This window comes from Conger conger, chromosome 9, assembly GCF_963514075.1.
Source record: "Conger conger chromosome 9, fConCon1.1, whole genome shotgun sequence".
In the NCBI taxonomy this organism is placed as follows: Eukaryota; Metazoa; Chordata; class Actinopteri; order Anguilliformes; family Congridae; genus Conger; species Conger conger.
In genome coordinates this window covers 20859564-20874775 of record NC_083768.1, presented here as the reverse complement: position 1 = coordinate 20874775, position 15212 = coordinate 20859564, and the positions used below count along the sequence as shown (strand labels likewise).

At 45.3% G+C, this 15212-nt stretch overlaps 1 protein-coding gene across 1 annotated transcript in view; it reads left to right on the top strand.

The window, feature by feature from the left end:
- The window catches only part of adgrb2 (adhesion G protein-coupled receptor B2), a 198949-nt gene that overhangs the window by 142089 nt on the left and 41648 nt on the right, over window positions 1-15212 (top strand). Inside the window, exons 17-19 of the mRNA XM_061255343.1 lie at window positions 6829-6932; window positions 9354-9456; window positions 11912-12062. Coding sequence (XP_061111327.1) covers window positions 6829-6932; window positions 9354-9456; window positions 11912-12062 — 358 coding nt within the window. The remainder of the gene's footprint in view (window positions 1-6828; window positions 6933-9353; window positions 9457-11911; window positions 12063-15212) is intronic.

Here is a 15212-nt window from a genome sequence, read left to right as displayed (position 1 = left end):
AGATCCGCGGCCATTATCCGCCCGTTTCATCCCTCTTTCTCTTGGAGGATTTACTCCGCCTTATTGATCCGAAAAATGCAATTAAAGACGTTGCCGCGCGCCACGGCCGGGAAGCTCCCCCTCGTCCCCCCTTCGACATAAATTACAGACGGGCCCGAAAATCCGAAATCAAGCAGGGGGGATCGATCTGACACACAGAGGGAAACAGCGACGGGCCGAGCGGGGGGTTTATCTGAATGGCATTTCTTTCTGAGGGAGGGGCGAGGCCTTCACAGGGATGCGACAGCGCTAATGAAAGTCTGGCGACCACCTTCTGAGCATCGACGCGGGCGTCCCTGATCGATGTGAGCTCAAGCTTTAATCAGAACCAGAGCAGTAAATATTAATGACCAGAGAGATTTCACTAACGGGGACAGTGTCCTGGTCCTTCCTGTCCTCTTCCAACATCTGAAATGGCCTCTCTCAGATGAACTGGGGCGATTAAATTCGTTATTCAGTGACAGTGGTCGATCTTATTAACCGTACGGCCATGTTTCATTATGGAGTGTGATGGATGCGGCATCAATGTCTTTGTCTACCGCAGTTCTTTAGTGTTTATGATGTTCCTTGAGTTCATGATGCTGTTGTAATGTGGCTGCTATGGTAAAGGATTATATACTATGTGAATGGATGGCCGGTGTTTTGATGCAACGGGAACAACACCTTGCGGTCAATAACTTGAACGTGTCAGAGAGAGCACGTATGGAGTCTGCATGAGCACTATTAAATACGATTAGCTATTCCAAGTTTGGGGGAATAGGCATGAATTTTTAAAAAACAATGGGCTGCAAAAATGTACTTTACACCGTTCCTATATTAAGCAGTCACTAATGTTTCTGTAAGTTGGCACATAAAAGTATGCTGTGAATAAAATGTTATAGCACTGGGATAAGAACTTAGATGTAGTACACTCGTCATTTACTTTGTGATACGATCAAAACCAGAACTGTACAGCTGGATCGTCAGCCAGACCAAATGACAAATGTACTCGTTGAGCTCCAAAAGATATGGCGTTATAAAGTAGTAACTGTTTACTTGATGTAGCACTTCTTCTCCAATTCAGCCGCCAGCTAAACACATATTGCTAATACGGAAGCCATTTCCTTTTCTCCTTTGAGGCAAATTGTGGTTCTGACGAGATGATTTTGTTGTGTGCAGCAGAATGACTGTTTAAGTACGCTTTTGGAATAAGTAGGTTATGTTTCCTATGTGGGCTGAGGAAATATATAGCCTGTGATTTGCCCTTCAGATTATTCACTGTTCTTCTTCAGGAGACCTGCTTCCCACATCTGCTGTGCCTATTTAGGGAACACCTCGGTGTTTGGGGGACAAGGACCGGGGGCTTGAATTGGAACGAGCTGAAATCCAACCGGGGCTCACTCTCCCTCATTTTGGCTCTGGCGCGCTTCCTGCAAATATATTTAACAACCGAGAGGTTTGGGGAAACTGCAAGGTGATTCAAGCTTGTCCACTGGTGAGTCTGAGCCATACGCACCGGCGTGTTCAGAGACCACTCTGCAAAAGAAAATCCAAAGAAACATGCCGAATATGGGACGACTACGTGATTACTGACTCGTCGTGCCAAATCTGCCAGCCACACATAGGCAAGGAACAGTTGGAGCCAATTAAGAGAAAACATTTTAGTGCACATCCAGAAGCAGTTGTTACAACATATTCCAAGTGGGTGAGGAATGAATGAGCGAGCACAGCAAGAAGTCCTGCTTTATGAGAAGACCGCATCCGTAGTATTATGTGCCAAATTAGTTTTGCTGCAGAGAAAGTTATGCAAAATTTTAGGTATGGAAAGATGTAGCACAGCACAGTGTGCTCACTGCACTGTCTCAGCACCAACCTGTTCCACGTTTCTGACACTTGATGGCCCATGGGTAGCTGTTCGCCTGCCATATTCCAAAATGTTCGCTGTCATCCATCAAAAATGAAATGTAAGCGCCCCCCACCCCAAGCCCCCCACCCCCCTGTGATGCCAAAGCTGGATTTGGTTGAAAGGCGTTGTGTGCATCTCGGTGTAGGAGCTGCCATGTTGTATACTGTCTCAATAAAAGTGGCGGAGAAAAGTCTGTAGTCACATCCCGATGTCCTAACTAAATTCCAAACCTGCCACCTAATCATCCCCTGATTTAATTGGCAAAAAAATTGTTATCTCCCTCTCCTACTCACCTGGTGTGTGGTGAGCATTCTGGCGCAAAATGGCTGCCGTTGCATCACCCACGTGGGTGCTACACATTGGTGGTGGTTGAAGCGAGTTTCCCCTTCATCACTGTAAAGTGCTTTCAGTTGCCGACTGGTGAGAATTGCATTATATAAATCCAAGGAATGACATACTGTATTCCTCATCACTATGACGCCTCAGCCTGTTTGAACAGAAACAGAACACTGTTTAGCCTGCATCCCATAGGAGAGCATTAAGAGAACTTGTTCCGAGAAATACTTCTGTGTGTATAGCAATACAGTAACATGGGGTGAAGGCTGTTGAAAATTATGCACAGAAGAAATGGTACCAAAGCAACTGGCATACAGCAATTGTGCCCTGGCAGCCAACATATCCAAGTAACTGCTGATGATCCACCCGAAGTAAAACACACCTGGCCAGGGTTAAAAGCCAGAGTCCCCCACAGTGTTTCGCTAGCAAATGCCTTTTCATTCCCCCTCTTTGCCTTTTGTTTTTTTGCGTAGGATGTAAATGTTCTTCAGGAAGAATACTCTTTCTACCCATGAGACAATTTTCCAAAAAAATAAAGAGCGCCGTACATATTGTTATATTCGATGCCCGAGATCTGTGGATCCATACAGAGGCACAATGTCCCAGTGTGCCTGTGTGCTTCCTGCAGGTACATGATTCATCCAGTTATGCTCTTGGCTCGCCCAGTACAGCTACCTGTGGCAGTGTTTGTGGTTTATAGCGCAAATTTCCCCAAACCTCCCTTATGATATGAGCCGTGTACCCCCTCACACTCTCTTTCTCACCGGTAAATGCTGCAGCTCAAAGCCTGGCTCCATCCCTCTTTTGTGTGTTCTTTTCTTTTTCCCGTTTTTATTAATTTTGATTATTAATATTCCACAGTGGTCAGCCTCTTGGCAGCCTGCTTGCACAGATACATTTGATGGAGTGGTTTTGAATAGGAGATCAGAACACAGAAAAGCGACTGCCCCTCCCGCTCCCCACCAGCATGCACTTGATGAAAAAGGACCTCCATTTCTGCCCGCTGATTGAAGTGGGGTTTTGTTTGGCCTTATATTCCTCCTTCCCTTAATTTTTCATATCCTCTTACCCCCTGTTCTCTGTTTCTCTCTCTCTCTTTCTATCTGGCGCCATCGTTTCCCACTCAAAACCGGCTTTTGTTCCGTAGTGACAGGGACGCACTGTACCATGACCAGGTTGTAGGCTTGTATCAACCACAGGCTAGACTTCAAGCGATGTCAGTGTCCAAAGAAAATGTCTTCCCCGCTACAACTGCGAAGGACAAAGACAGCACAATGCTTTACCTCCGGAGGGAGGGAGTCAGAGGGTATTTCATCTTACAGGAAAGGGGAAAAACGTGGCTTGTGTCTGTCGCTCCTTCACGGCTTGCCAATCAAGCTTCCCAGCTCAGTCAGTCATTGGCAGACTGTGGGAGGCAGCAGGGCACAGCGGTAAAGTAAGTGGATTTATAACCAGCTTGCAGGTTTATTTCTCAGGTAGAGAAATCCTTTTATACCCTTGAGCACAGAACTGTTTCCATAAATACGCAGCTGTGTAATTAAATAATGGGTAAAAAATAAGGAGGAAGAGGCAATGTATCGTAAGAAATAATCAATGTAATGTGGTGAAAAGATTGGGGAATAGTCTTAGCGTATCATTAACCCCGGTATCATCGGCGTGATGTAGCGATTCATTCATTCTGGATCAGCGGCTCTCCACTGATAAGATGATTCTGCGAGCAAAAATAAAGCTCTGACTCGAGGGGCCTGCGGCCTGCTTTCCTTCTGTTTTTTTCCACTTCTCTTCCCGAAACCAGCGTCCGTCAAGTGCATCCTCTCTGCCCGGCCGCCATAGGAGGTCCCGGCTGAACGAACACAAGGTCCCCCGGGGCGGTATGGCCCCAAAAACCCTCGCTCTCAGCCCCATCGATCAGGGGAGCCGAAAAGTGGTGGGACTGTGTGTGGGGAGGGCCAGCTGGGTGGAGAGGCAGGCTGGACTGGAAGCGTGCGGTGAAGCACGCAGCGGGAAAACGGGCTGCTACTGCGGGTGCCGTCAGATTTGTTACACACTTGTTTGTTTAACCGGCTCTGGGCCATGAGGCAGGATAAATTCATCCATTTCGGTGGGGTGAAGCTTTCAAAGGGTTGCTCTGAGATGAATCTCCCTAATTCACAATTCTGTCTTAGCACCGAACAAAAAGCCCTTGATTAAATTTAAGGGGAGTTACGGGTGCCGGTGATATCGATGCAGAAGATTACGGTTTCGTTAATCCCGAGTGCCACGAGGCACAGGTGCTAGTTTCACATTAACTGTGTTCAAACAAACACGCCGAAAACAAAGAGAAGCAGCCATCTCCTCATGCCCGGTTATGTACGTTCACCCCAGCTCACCCATAAACCCAGGGGCTACTGCTGTTCTCTTTAAACAGAGGTTATCGTGTGACTGCCAGTCTAATTAACTAAAATTATGACTATTTAAGTACTGGATCCCTCAATTAAACCACACTCAAATCTCATTAAGAAAGAGAACTCTGTTGAGAAATCCATGTAAAATATATTAGATATGTGGTATTTACCCAGAATGCCGTGTTGCCCTGCTCTTTCTAAAGTGAATACATCAAGTTGAACTCAAACTCGAAATCGAACTGCAGCTGAACACAGTACCACATACAAATGTGCGTAAACTCGGCAACAAACTTTTGTTTTGTGTCACTTTCAATGCTTAATTTATAGATATATTCTGCTATGCATATTGTGCATTTCAAAAAAGAATAAAGAAAATTGGCTCCAGGCAAGGTGCAGAAACTCCTACAGAAGGACATTGATTATTTAAAAGTCCTTTTAGTTTATATGGCACTTGAAAAAAAAAAAGAAAAGAACAGAGAGAAGATGGTATGTTCATATGCCCAAACAGAGGAGGAGATGGGACGCAGCCAGTGTAGCCACCCATGTGGTATTTTATACCAATTTCAAGGGATCTTCGAATTGAAACATCTCAGCTAGTTCGGCCAGTAGGGATGCGCGCACTGCGGTAGCTGAAATCAATGCAGAGCTTTGTTTTCTCTGCAAACATTTAATTTCATGGCATTTCGTTTGTATGAAGTAGCCAAGTTCATATCCGCAGCAAGTATTGGGGGGTTGCCATCTGTAACTGCATTTCTATCCTAAAACTGCATATGTTTTTGCTCCATGGAAGAATGTGGATTACCTCTGTAAGGTAGGGCAGGAGACTGGGCAGGGGTGGGGGCTGATGTGTATGACAAATGGAGCAAGGCTCCAGTAAGGAAGAAAGGAGGAAATAAGAGTCATGGCAGGACAGAAGAAATAGAGAGAGCGGAGGACCATACAGATTCCAGGGTGCTCGGTGCGGTGGGGTGACGCTGCTTTGTTTGGGGCTCAAATGAGGATCCCTGCCTCCCACAGCAACCCAGAAAACTCCTCCCGCCTTTTGCTGGAGGCAAGCGAATCCACAACACTGCCAAAAAGGGGATCCTTTATAAGGCACAACTCGTCTGGTTCTGCATCTCAACAGGGGAGCAGTGTGTCCTGGATAAGCATTTGCTTTCTCAATAAGCAGAGACAGAGAGGCCTCAGCATGGACAGTTCTTTCTACAGTAACGTCATAAGCGCACTAATTGATTTTAAAGGAGTGCTGTTTTGCCAGGGGAAGCAGGGACTGTGTGTGCTGAGTAACCATGGCTGCCCTAATTAGCATGTACTGTATAATGCTTACCAACATTAGTAGTCGGCGAGGGCAGTGCCGTAGCCCACCGGTTAGGGAGCTGTGCTCGTAACCGAGGTTGTGGCTTCGGTTTGCAGCTGTGGCTCTGCGGCAGTCCCCTCGAGCGACGTACTTAACCTGAATTGCTTCAGTAAAAATATCCAGATGTATAAATGAGTTGTATGCTGAATGTAATCTGCGTCGGTCGCCTCGCAGAGCAGAGCGTCTGCTCAGCGTTGAAATGTAATGTGATTGTTGTGGTTTATTGGATGTGTTTAAGAGAAATTAATCTGCGCTTTAATGGCTCGTAAGAATTATATGGGGAGTACCTTTTTTACATCGGATTTTTATTTATTTCTATCTATCCTTCTATTTCTCTCTGATTCTCTTTCTGTCCCTATTTTTCTCTCTCCTTGTGTTTTATGGAGTTGGGGGGTTTGACGATTTCCTGTTCCTTGTGATGTTTTGTTATAGTGTAATATAACACTATATTACCCCCCCCCCCCCCCCTTCCAAAATGCTTCTTGAAAAAAAATGCATTCATGGGCATTGTGAAAGTGTACACACAGAAACAGTAATGGGAATATGAATACATACAACATGGAATACAAACAACATTGTACGAATAACCACAATGCACACACCGTGATAATGACTCCCTCACTCTCTCCCTCCCTTTCTCTCTCCCTCCCTCCCTGCCTCTCTCTCCCTCCCTCTCTCTCTACCTCTCTCTCCTTCCCTCCCTCGCTCTTTCTCTCTTTCTCTCTCTCTCTGTATGTCTCTGTCTCCCTCCCTCCCTCCATCTCTCTGTCTCTCTCTGTCTGTCTCTTTCTCTCTCTCTCTCTCTCTCTCTCTCTCTCTCTCTCTAGGACATGGGCCCCTCCAGCATGCCGTCGGTGCCCCTCATGGTGGGCTGTGGGGTGTCCTGTACAGCTCTGTTCATCCTGCTGCTCGTCTACGCTGCCTTCTGGAGGTACGTCCTGCCCCACAACCATGTGTCGTCCGCCCTTTCCATCTCTCCCTCTCTCCAGCTATCACACCCTTCGTTCTCCATCTCCATCCTGCCCATCCCTTCCGCTCGGCCACATCTGTCTCTCGCTGCCCCAGTCTGGACCCACGTGGAGCGGCTGGACTGCTTCTGCCTAAGTGCTCCATCACAGGGTGTCACACAGGAAGTGTCAGAGACATTGGAGAACAGCCTCTCCGCTTTCACAGGGAGAATACTTGTTATCGCTCTATTTGGAGGCTCCGACTTGAGGTATATAACTCCTTCATAACCGCTACATAGCACATTCATAGGCACTAAATAGGCATTCATGAGCACAAATAGGCATATGGTGTGTTATGTCAACATTGATGTAGCAAGTGACATTACCACGACATACCAACTGAACTGAGACAAGATTCTTGTCAGTTATTGACATATGCACTACATAAGCATTCATAAGTGGCTAAGAATGGGAGCCTTCAGATAAGGTGTGATGAATGCTTTACTTTAAACCAGAAAAGGAACGTCTCGTCGCTCTCTAGTGGCTCTAGTAATTAGTGGGACACCCGCACGGCCACACGTTGAGCCACGCATGGTGTACCTTCCCCCCGACCGTGAGCTCCGTGAGCAGACTGCTGTCTGATACGCAGCGCTGCTCAGAATTGCTTCAGAGTGGGGTATATCCTCGTGTCCAATACGACCGGGCATTCCACATCGGGAGGAATGGGAAGTATAAAAAGAAACACATAAGTAAATAAATAAAGAACAGTAGCATTTTCCAAAATTTTCCAGGAGATTTTCAAAAAGAGAGTGTTGGCATGGGAAACACGTTCACAGCGCCAATCTTGCAATTATCTCTAATTGTGAATAAATGAGCGATGGCGGATTGCTCTCTCTGACGAGTGGGATTACTTCCAGTGTGACAACACCAGCTCTGATCCAACCCCCAGGCGCATCTGTGGGTCGGGGCACTCCATGGCAGATGGCGGTGTGTGTGTGTGTGTGTGTGTGTGTGTGTATGTGTGTGTGCATGTGTGTGTGTGTGCATACGTACATGTGTCCGTTTTTGTGTGTGTGCGTGTTTGTGTGTATGTGAGCGTTTACATACATGCTTGCTTTTTTTTTTTTGCTCTGTTTTTGCGTGTGCTGTGTGCACGTGCGAGTATTTGTGTATGTGTGCATGCATGTGTATATGTGCATGTGTGTGAGTGTAAATGTACATGTGTGTAGTGTGTGTTTTGTCTATGTGAGTATGCGTGTTTGCGTGTGTGCGTGCGTGCGTGTGTGCATATGCATGTGTGTGTGTATGTGTGTGTGTGCGTGCGTGTGTGCATATGCATGTGTGTATGTATGTGTGTGTGTGTGTGTGTGCGTGTGCGTGTGTGCATATGCATGTGTGTGTTTGTGTTGGCAAAGGTACATGCCACACATCTGGACACAGCGCAAAGACCGTACATTCTGCGGGGCAGAGCTCTCCATAGGCATTTGGACCTGGCACACCATCAGAGGTCTATCAATCTGGAGAGAAAGTAGTTCACCTCCCAGTACTTAGAGCAACTGCAGGGAAAGAAGCGATTGATCTGCAGGAGAAAGTCAGTGTCGATTGAAGGGGGTTCGGGTTGATTACACTTCAAGCACAATGACTGATGGCTAGATCCATCCCATTATAGTACAGTACATTACATTTGTGCTTCTGCCAGTTCTTATTTTTATTTCAAACTGTTATTAATGGTTAAGTACATCGTTATAAACCATTTATAAAGGAGTTATATATGTTGGCCAAGCACAAAATTAAGAGGCATTCTATTCAGCCTTGTTTAATGTATTATTGATAAATCATATATTGCCTCCGGGTCTAGGCATTAGCTGGGCAGATTTGTGGCCAATGACCTCGCTGACTTTGTCAGCTCAGCCTGTCAGCACGAGCGCTGAATGAAGGGCGAGGCAAACGCATCTGTACAATGTCCTAGTTAGCATTACCCATCAGCCCCTCCCCGAGGCCCTATTTAACTCTGCACTAACCTTACATCATCTCCCTCTGCAGCTACCGCTTGGCCCACCGCGCGTGTCTCTGCTTAAGCCTCTCTTTCACATTTAAATGCAAACACACTTTAAGTAAATATAAGCATTTCGCCAAATGTCGGAAAAGAGAAATGTGTTTGAACATTTCTGTTCATGAATACACAATTAACACAACATTAACATGAAAGCAAACAGTGATATTGCAGCCACCACACAATAGTACTACTACGACTACAACTACTACTACTACTTTTATTATTATTATTATTGTTATTGTTATTGTTATTAGTAGTAGTAGTAGTAGTAGTAGTAGAAGTATTAGTAATAATAATATAGTAGTAATAATAATACAGATAATAATGATATAATCTCTCCCTATTCCAGGTATATTCGCTCTGAGAGGTCCATAATCCTGGTGAACTTCTGCCTCTCTATCCTGGCCTCCAATGTGCTCATCCTTGTGGGACAGTCACAGACACTCAGCAAGGTGAGAGGCTGAGGAGCGGACACACTGCAGATCCTCCATTTTCCTCCTGCAGGGACCGTGTGCTCATGTCCAAATCACACGCTTCACTTAACCATTTCAAAAGGAACTTATGGAGGGGTCCTGGGAAATCTAGCCAGGTTTTACATTATATTTCCAAAAATAAACCGCTAGCCTCACCAGGTCCATATTTCAAAACCAAAAGTTTCTATTGAAAAAGAAGAAGATGACGTTTGTTCTGGGTTTAAGTTTATTTGCTAACAAGCTGGGAATTGTTTGAAACTGCCTTTTCATTTTCCAGTTGTATCAAATAAAGATAGAATATTGTATTGCACTGTTGAGCCAGAGTGATGCCTGGAGTGAGCTTTAACAGCCCTGGACAGTGGTTCTCAAACTCACTCCTGGGGGACCCCTGTGTATGCTGGCAAGCTGTCATTTTTTTTCTTATTTTTGTGTTTTGAGTGAAATTTCACCCTCTTAAGTCACATTATATCAGAAATAGCTGTGCATGTCATGAAGAATCCCATCGTCCCCGTATTCTCATTGTGCTATATTGTGAACAATTGCCTAGAGAGGCACATTTTTAATTGATCTAATTAAAGACCAAGGCAAATCCATAGAGTGTGGACACATGACCACTAAACCTAACCATTTGTTAGATAATGAAAAATTTGAATAGAAAGCAATTGATTGCAAGCCAAACCTATATTGTGTTAATACGACGATGAAAAGAAATTAAACACATGTTCAGCAACCTTAACTGAGCAAGAGATTGGCTGCAACAAAAACCAGCATACACATGGGTCCCCCAGGACCAGGATTGAGAACTACTGGCCTATGATAGCTTCACTCCTGGCCCATGGGCAGTTGTCATTGGCAGGCCATTATCCCTAGTTCCCCTGCATTGTGACAGATGGTTAGGGGCTACTGACCAATTACAGGCCTGGTTATACCTTTCATATGCACCGAGAGTAAACAATTTTTTCTAAACATTTGGCTTCCACTGCGAGGTTTTTCTTTTGACAGTAACCTGGAAAAGGAACGATAATGCTGTCCCACAGGCTAATCTCATGCAAAAATATGCAGTAAAACTCGATACATGAGCCCTTAAGAAAACAGCTGCTGACAGTAGAGAAAGCACGACGTCGGACACTCGTGACATTCCCAGGCAGCCGGTGTTAGCCTGGAATGGCACAGTCCCCGCAGGCCTGGGCCTTAGCCTTAGCTTTGCACTGCCTCCTGCAGGCCCAACCAGGGAGATCCTTCAAGACCAGGTCTATTTCCGGGGGCTTTGTCCTCTTCTTGGGACAGAGCCATTTTCCAGGAAAGACATTGTGTGCGCTCGACGAACCTCTCCTCGCTCGATCTCTCGAGCGTGCGCAACCGCCTTTTCCGTGCTCTTTGCTGAGCCGGCGGTACCGGCGGCGCATCACCATGGCGATGGTAATACGACTTGGCCGCGGCTCAGACCAGGCATTAATAATTAACAGACCGGAGCTCCTCCGTTCTTCTGGCTGGGCGCCGCTCCTGCATGCAAACTGTCTCTTTCTCTGAATGCCCCGTAGTTTGCGTGAGAGCACCGGCGCACGTGACCCACCTGAACATGCTGCTGATGACACGGGTCTGCAGGGGGCAGTCCGGGCCAGCCATTTAGCGTGGGCTCCTGCCAAGGGCGCACATTATGAGCTTCATATCAGTACGCCGCCTCTCATTTGGCTACCTATCCCGCTCTTTCCGAATCCATTTTAAAGCGCGTGTTTAGAAAGTCAGTAAGTGGTGTGCAGAATGTCAGCCATTAAAAAATGAAGCTGTTATAAGCCTGTCAGCTGCCAGCTGCTGTGTGTTTGCCCTGTGTTGACTGTGCTGTATCATCCGCTGAACCCAGCACCCTCTCCCTATGAGCTGGTTCTCACACACTCTCAAACACCAACGCTGCCTCTCTCTTAATGCTACTTCTCTGCATGCTTTTCTTGCTCTCTCGAAATAAAGTTGGAATTCTAATTTTATCCGGTGGCACTGGCAAGCAAACTGGCAAAGCAGAGCAAATGAAGATGCAAACAATAGGATGAAACTAAGATAAAAATGTTGAATTGTAAAAGCAACAGTGTAGTAATAATGTTGGTGCCAAAAAGGATAGTGCCAACAATGGTGGTTAATGCATGCAAGACACCCTAGGTGACCCTCTGTCCATATTGTTACATGCCAGGCTGCCAATACCACAAATTATTGGCTTTATCACTTGATTCTTCAAATGGGCATATTTAAATATGCAGTGTTTATATCAAAATGAATTCCTCATTGTTTCCATAAAGTAGGAAAAACAGAGTTGATGTCTCTGTGTCTCTGGCTGACTGAGCTAACCCTCTCTCCCTCCCCTCTCTCTCTCTAACCCTCTCTCTCTTTCTCCCCCCTCTCTCTCCCTCCCCTCCCTCCCCCCTCTCTCTCTCTCTGTCACTAGGCTCTCTGCACTATGACTGCTGCCTTCCTGCACTTCTTTTTCCTTGCCTCTTTCTGCTGGGTGCTAACCGAGGCTTGGCAGTCTTACCTGGCCGTAATCGGCAAGATGAGATCACGCCTCATTCGCAAACGTTTCCTGTGCCTGGGCTGGGGTAAGACACTTTCCCCGCATACTTCTCACACGCCTGCACACTCCTGATCACACGTGTATGCAGGTACGTGTAAATATGCACACACGTGTGCACCTGTATGTGTCTCATATACTTGTATACAGACCTGTATATATGTCACATATACACACACAAGCCACCATACATACTAGTAAGCATCACAGTGCCCACACATGTAGATACACACACAAACACACACACACACACTGTCTTACTTTACCGAAATGGGAAAGGACTGCAATGCTAAACACTGTAAGCATTGATCTATCTTCTCAAACAGATGACATAAGTCAGCAAAGTAAATGAACCTGTATTGATTGAATAGATCACAGTAGCAAGCATCAAGTTTCAACCCCAGCAGACAGCTCATTGTGGCACAGTGACACTCACAGAATCACACCCGTGTTTTTGTGCTACATGCTGAAATTGGTTTGTAAGACAGGTTTCATCGGGGCGATGGAAATGCAGATGATGTTTGTGACACGGAAGGATCAGGGAGATGCTAGGGCAATCAGTGTGTTCACTCCATTCAAAGCCTTATCGATCCAGCAATCAGATCTGCTAAGCCAAAAATACCCTCGGAAGAACAGTACGACAAATAAAACCGCTGCTCTATGTCTGAGGTTTAGTGAAATTAATTGGCTGTTGTAAAGAAAAAACGTGACTGCATTCAGGCTTTTCAATTGTCTATGGAAATACATGGTAATGGATGTAGCAGCCGCATAGCTTTTTAAAAATGCACAGAATCAATAACGTAATGCTTCTAGATTCAGATCTTAATTGGAAAAAGTTTAAAAGGCACACACGCAAGCACACACGCACACACACACGCGTCCGCTAGTGGGGAATACACCCCTGAGGCGTGTACCAATCTGAAAAAGCATCTAGCTTTCCTGTTTGATTCTTGTCATTTCTCACAAGTTTCTCCCCTCCCTCCTCTTTCATTAATGCAAGTTTTTTTTCTAATTGCATTTAATTTGCTGAGTTAATCAGTGCATTGTTAATTACATGAATATTTCACGGGAAAGCTCATTAAGTGCCCACATTGCACACAGACTGAGCAAGTGTAATTGATGTGCCTAATTAACACATAACTAAGTGACCCCCCTCATAAACCCTCATGTGAGCAGCTATTGGGTCCAGCCCCAGTCACATTAAGTCTTTGACTCCAGTGTGGAGCCCTACCGTACCATAGACATGAGAGAGTGCCACTCTGCTTTACTCCAGATATGAATCTACAGTTTATTTAACAAGGTAAAGGTGATCGAGAACAGATTCTTATTTACAACACTGTCCAAAGAAATTGACATTCAGAAAGTATTCAGACCCCTTCATTTTTTCACACTGTACATTACATTATTGGCATTTGGCAGACACTCTTATCCAGAGTGACGTACAGTTGATTTGACTAAGCAGGAGACAATCCTCCCCTGGAGCAATGCAGGGTTAAGGGCCTAGCAGCTATGCAGATCTTATTGTGGCTACACCAGGATTAGAACCACCGACCTTGGGTGTTCCAGTCATTTACCTTAACCACTACGCTACAGGCTGCCCCTGTGTTGTGTTGTAGATTTAATTTTGAATGGATATAATGTCCCTGCTGCTGAGAAGCACCCCCGTGCTTCACCATATGGATGGTATTAGCCAGGTGATGAGCAGTGCCTGGTGTTCACCAGACATAGTGCTTTGAGTTCTGCCCAAAGAGTTAAGTTTTATTTCTGATCAGACCAGATAATCTTTGCTCATGCTCTCAGAGTCCATTAAATGCTGTCTGGCAAATACCAAGCGGGCTGTCATATGCCTTTTTCTCAAGAGTGGCTTCTGTTTAGCCACTGTACCATAAAAGCCTGATTGATGTAGTGCTGCTGAGATCGTCTTTCCGACAGGTTCTCCCATCCCTGCAGAGGACTTTCAAAGCTCTGTTTGCGTGACCGTTGGGTTCTTGGTCACCTCCCTGACCAAGGCCCTGATTGCCCTGGTTACTTCTTCCATTTCACAATTATTGAAGCCACTGTGCACCTGGGGACACTCAAAGCTTTAGAAATGTTTCTTGACCCTTGCACCGATCTATGCCTTGCCACAATTTTATCATGAGAGTTCCTTGGACTTCATGGCTTGTTTTTTGTCCTGACATGCAGTGTGAATTGTGGGACCATATACACACAGGTGTGTGCCTTTCTAAACCATGTCCTATCAAATCAATTGGCCACAGATGGACTCCAATCATGTTCTAGACACATCTCAAGGATAATTGAAGCAAAGAGAATGCACCTTACCACAATTTCCACAGCAAAGGGTCTGAGTACTTAAATTAGAGTACATTTGAGATTTAAGTCTTTGATTTGTAATACATTTGCAAAAATGTCTAAAAACATTTTTTCACTTTGTCATTATGTATTATTGATTGCAGATTGATTGGCAAAATTGGTGCAATTTTATTCTTTAAAAATAGAGAATTGTGTTGTGAATGCTGAAGCCATTGTATGTCTAATAGTTTACCGTATGGTGACAGAAAGTGAAACTCACCACAATGAAAACGCACAATGCATTTTGCAATGTTTTATGCCACACCAGCCAAGCTTATGATTGGTTTAGCAGTCAGAGAGCAGCCCTATAGAGCAGGCGGTGCCCCAAGGACTTCCTTTCTGATTTCTCAACAGGTAAATTATCCACCATTTTGTCAAAAATGAGAAATAATGACGCTGTCTGTTCAGCGGAGATTTGTCAAATGCACCTGTGTCACCTGGCACGACCGTAGAGGTTCAAATAATCCAAATTCTAGCACGCCCGGTGCGACATCAGGTGCCGTGTGACTTAGGCTACAGCCTTTGTGCTCTCCCTCTCCCATTGAAAATAATGACATGCACAGTGATTTTATGTGATTGCACTTTCTGTCTGAAGGCCTGCATAATCAGTCATGTGAATGCTATCGACTTTTATTTCTCTCTCCTGCCTCAGGCTGTTTTTCAATGGGGAGAGGGCGAGGGGGGTTGAATTCATTTATAGATTGATAAGGAAGTTCAGCAGAGCCTAGAAAATGGAACAATAAGTTCTGTCTTCTGTCTGCAGCCATGTTTTTTTTACCTTTATTTTACGACCACCTCAGCACGGAATCTTAGAGATCTGCATTTT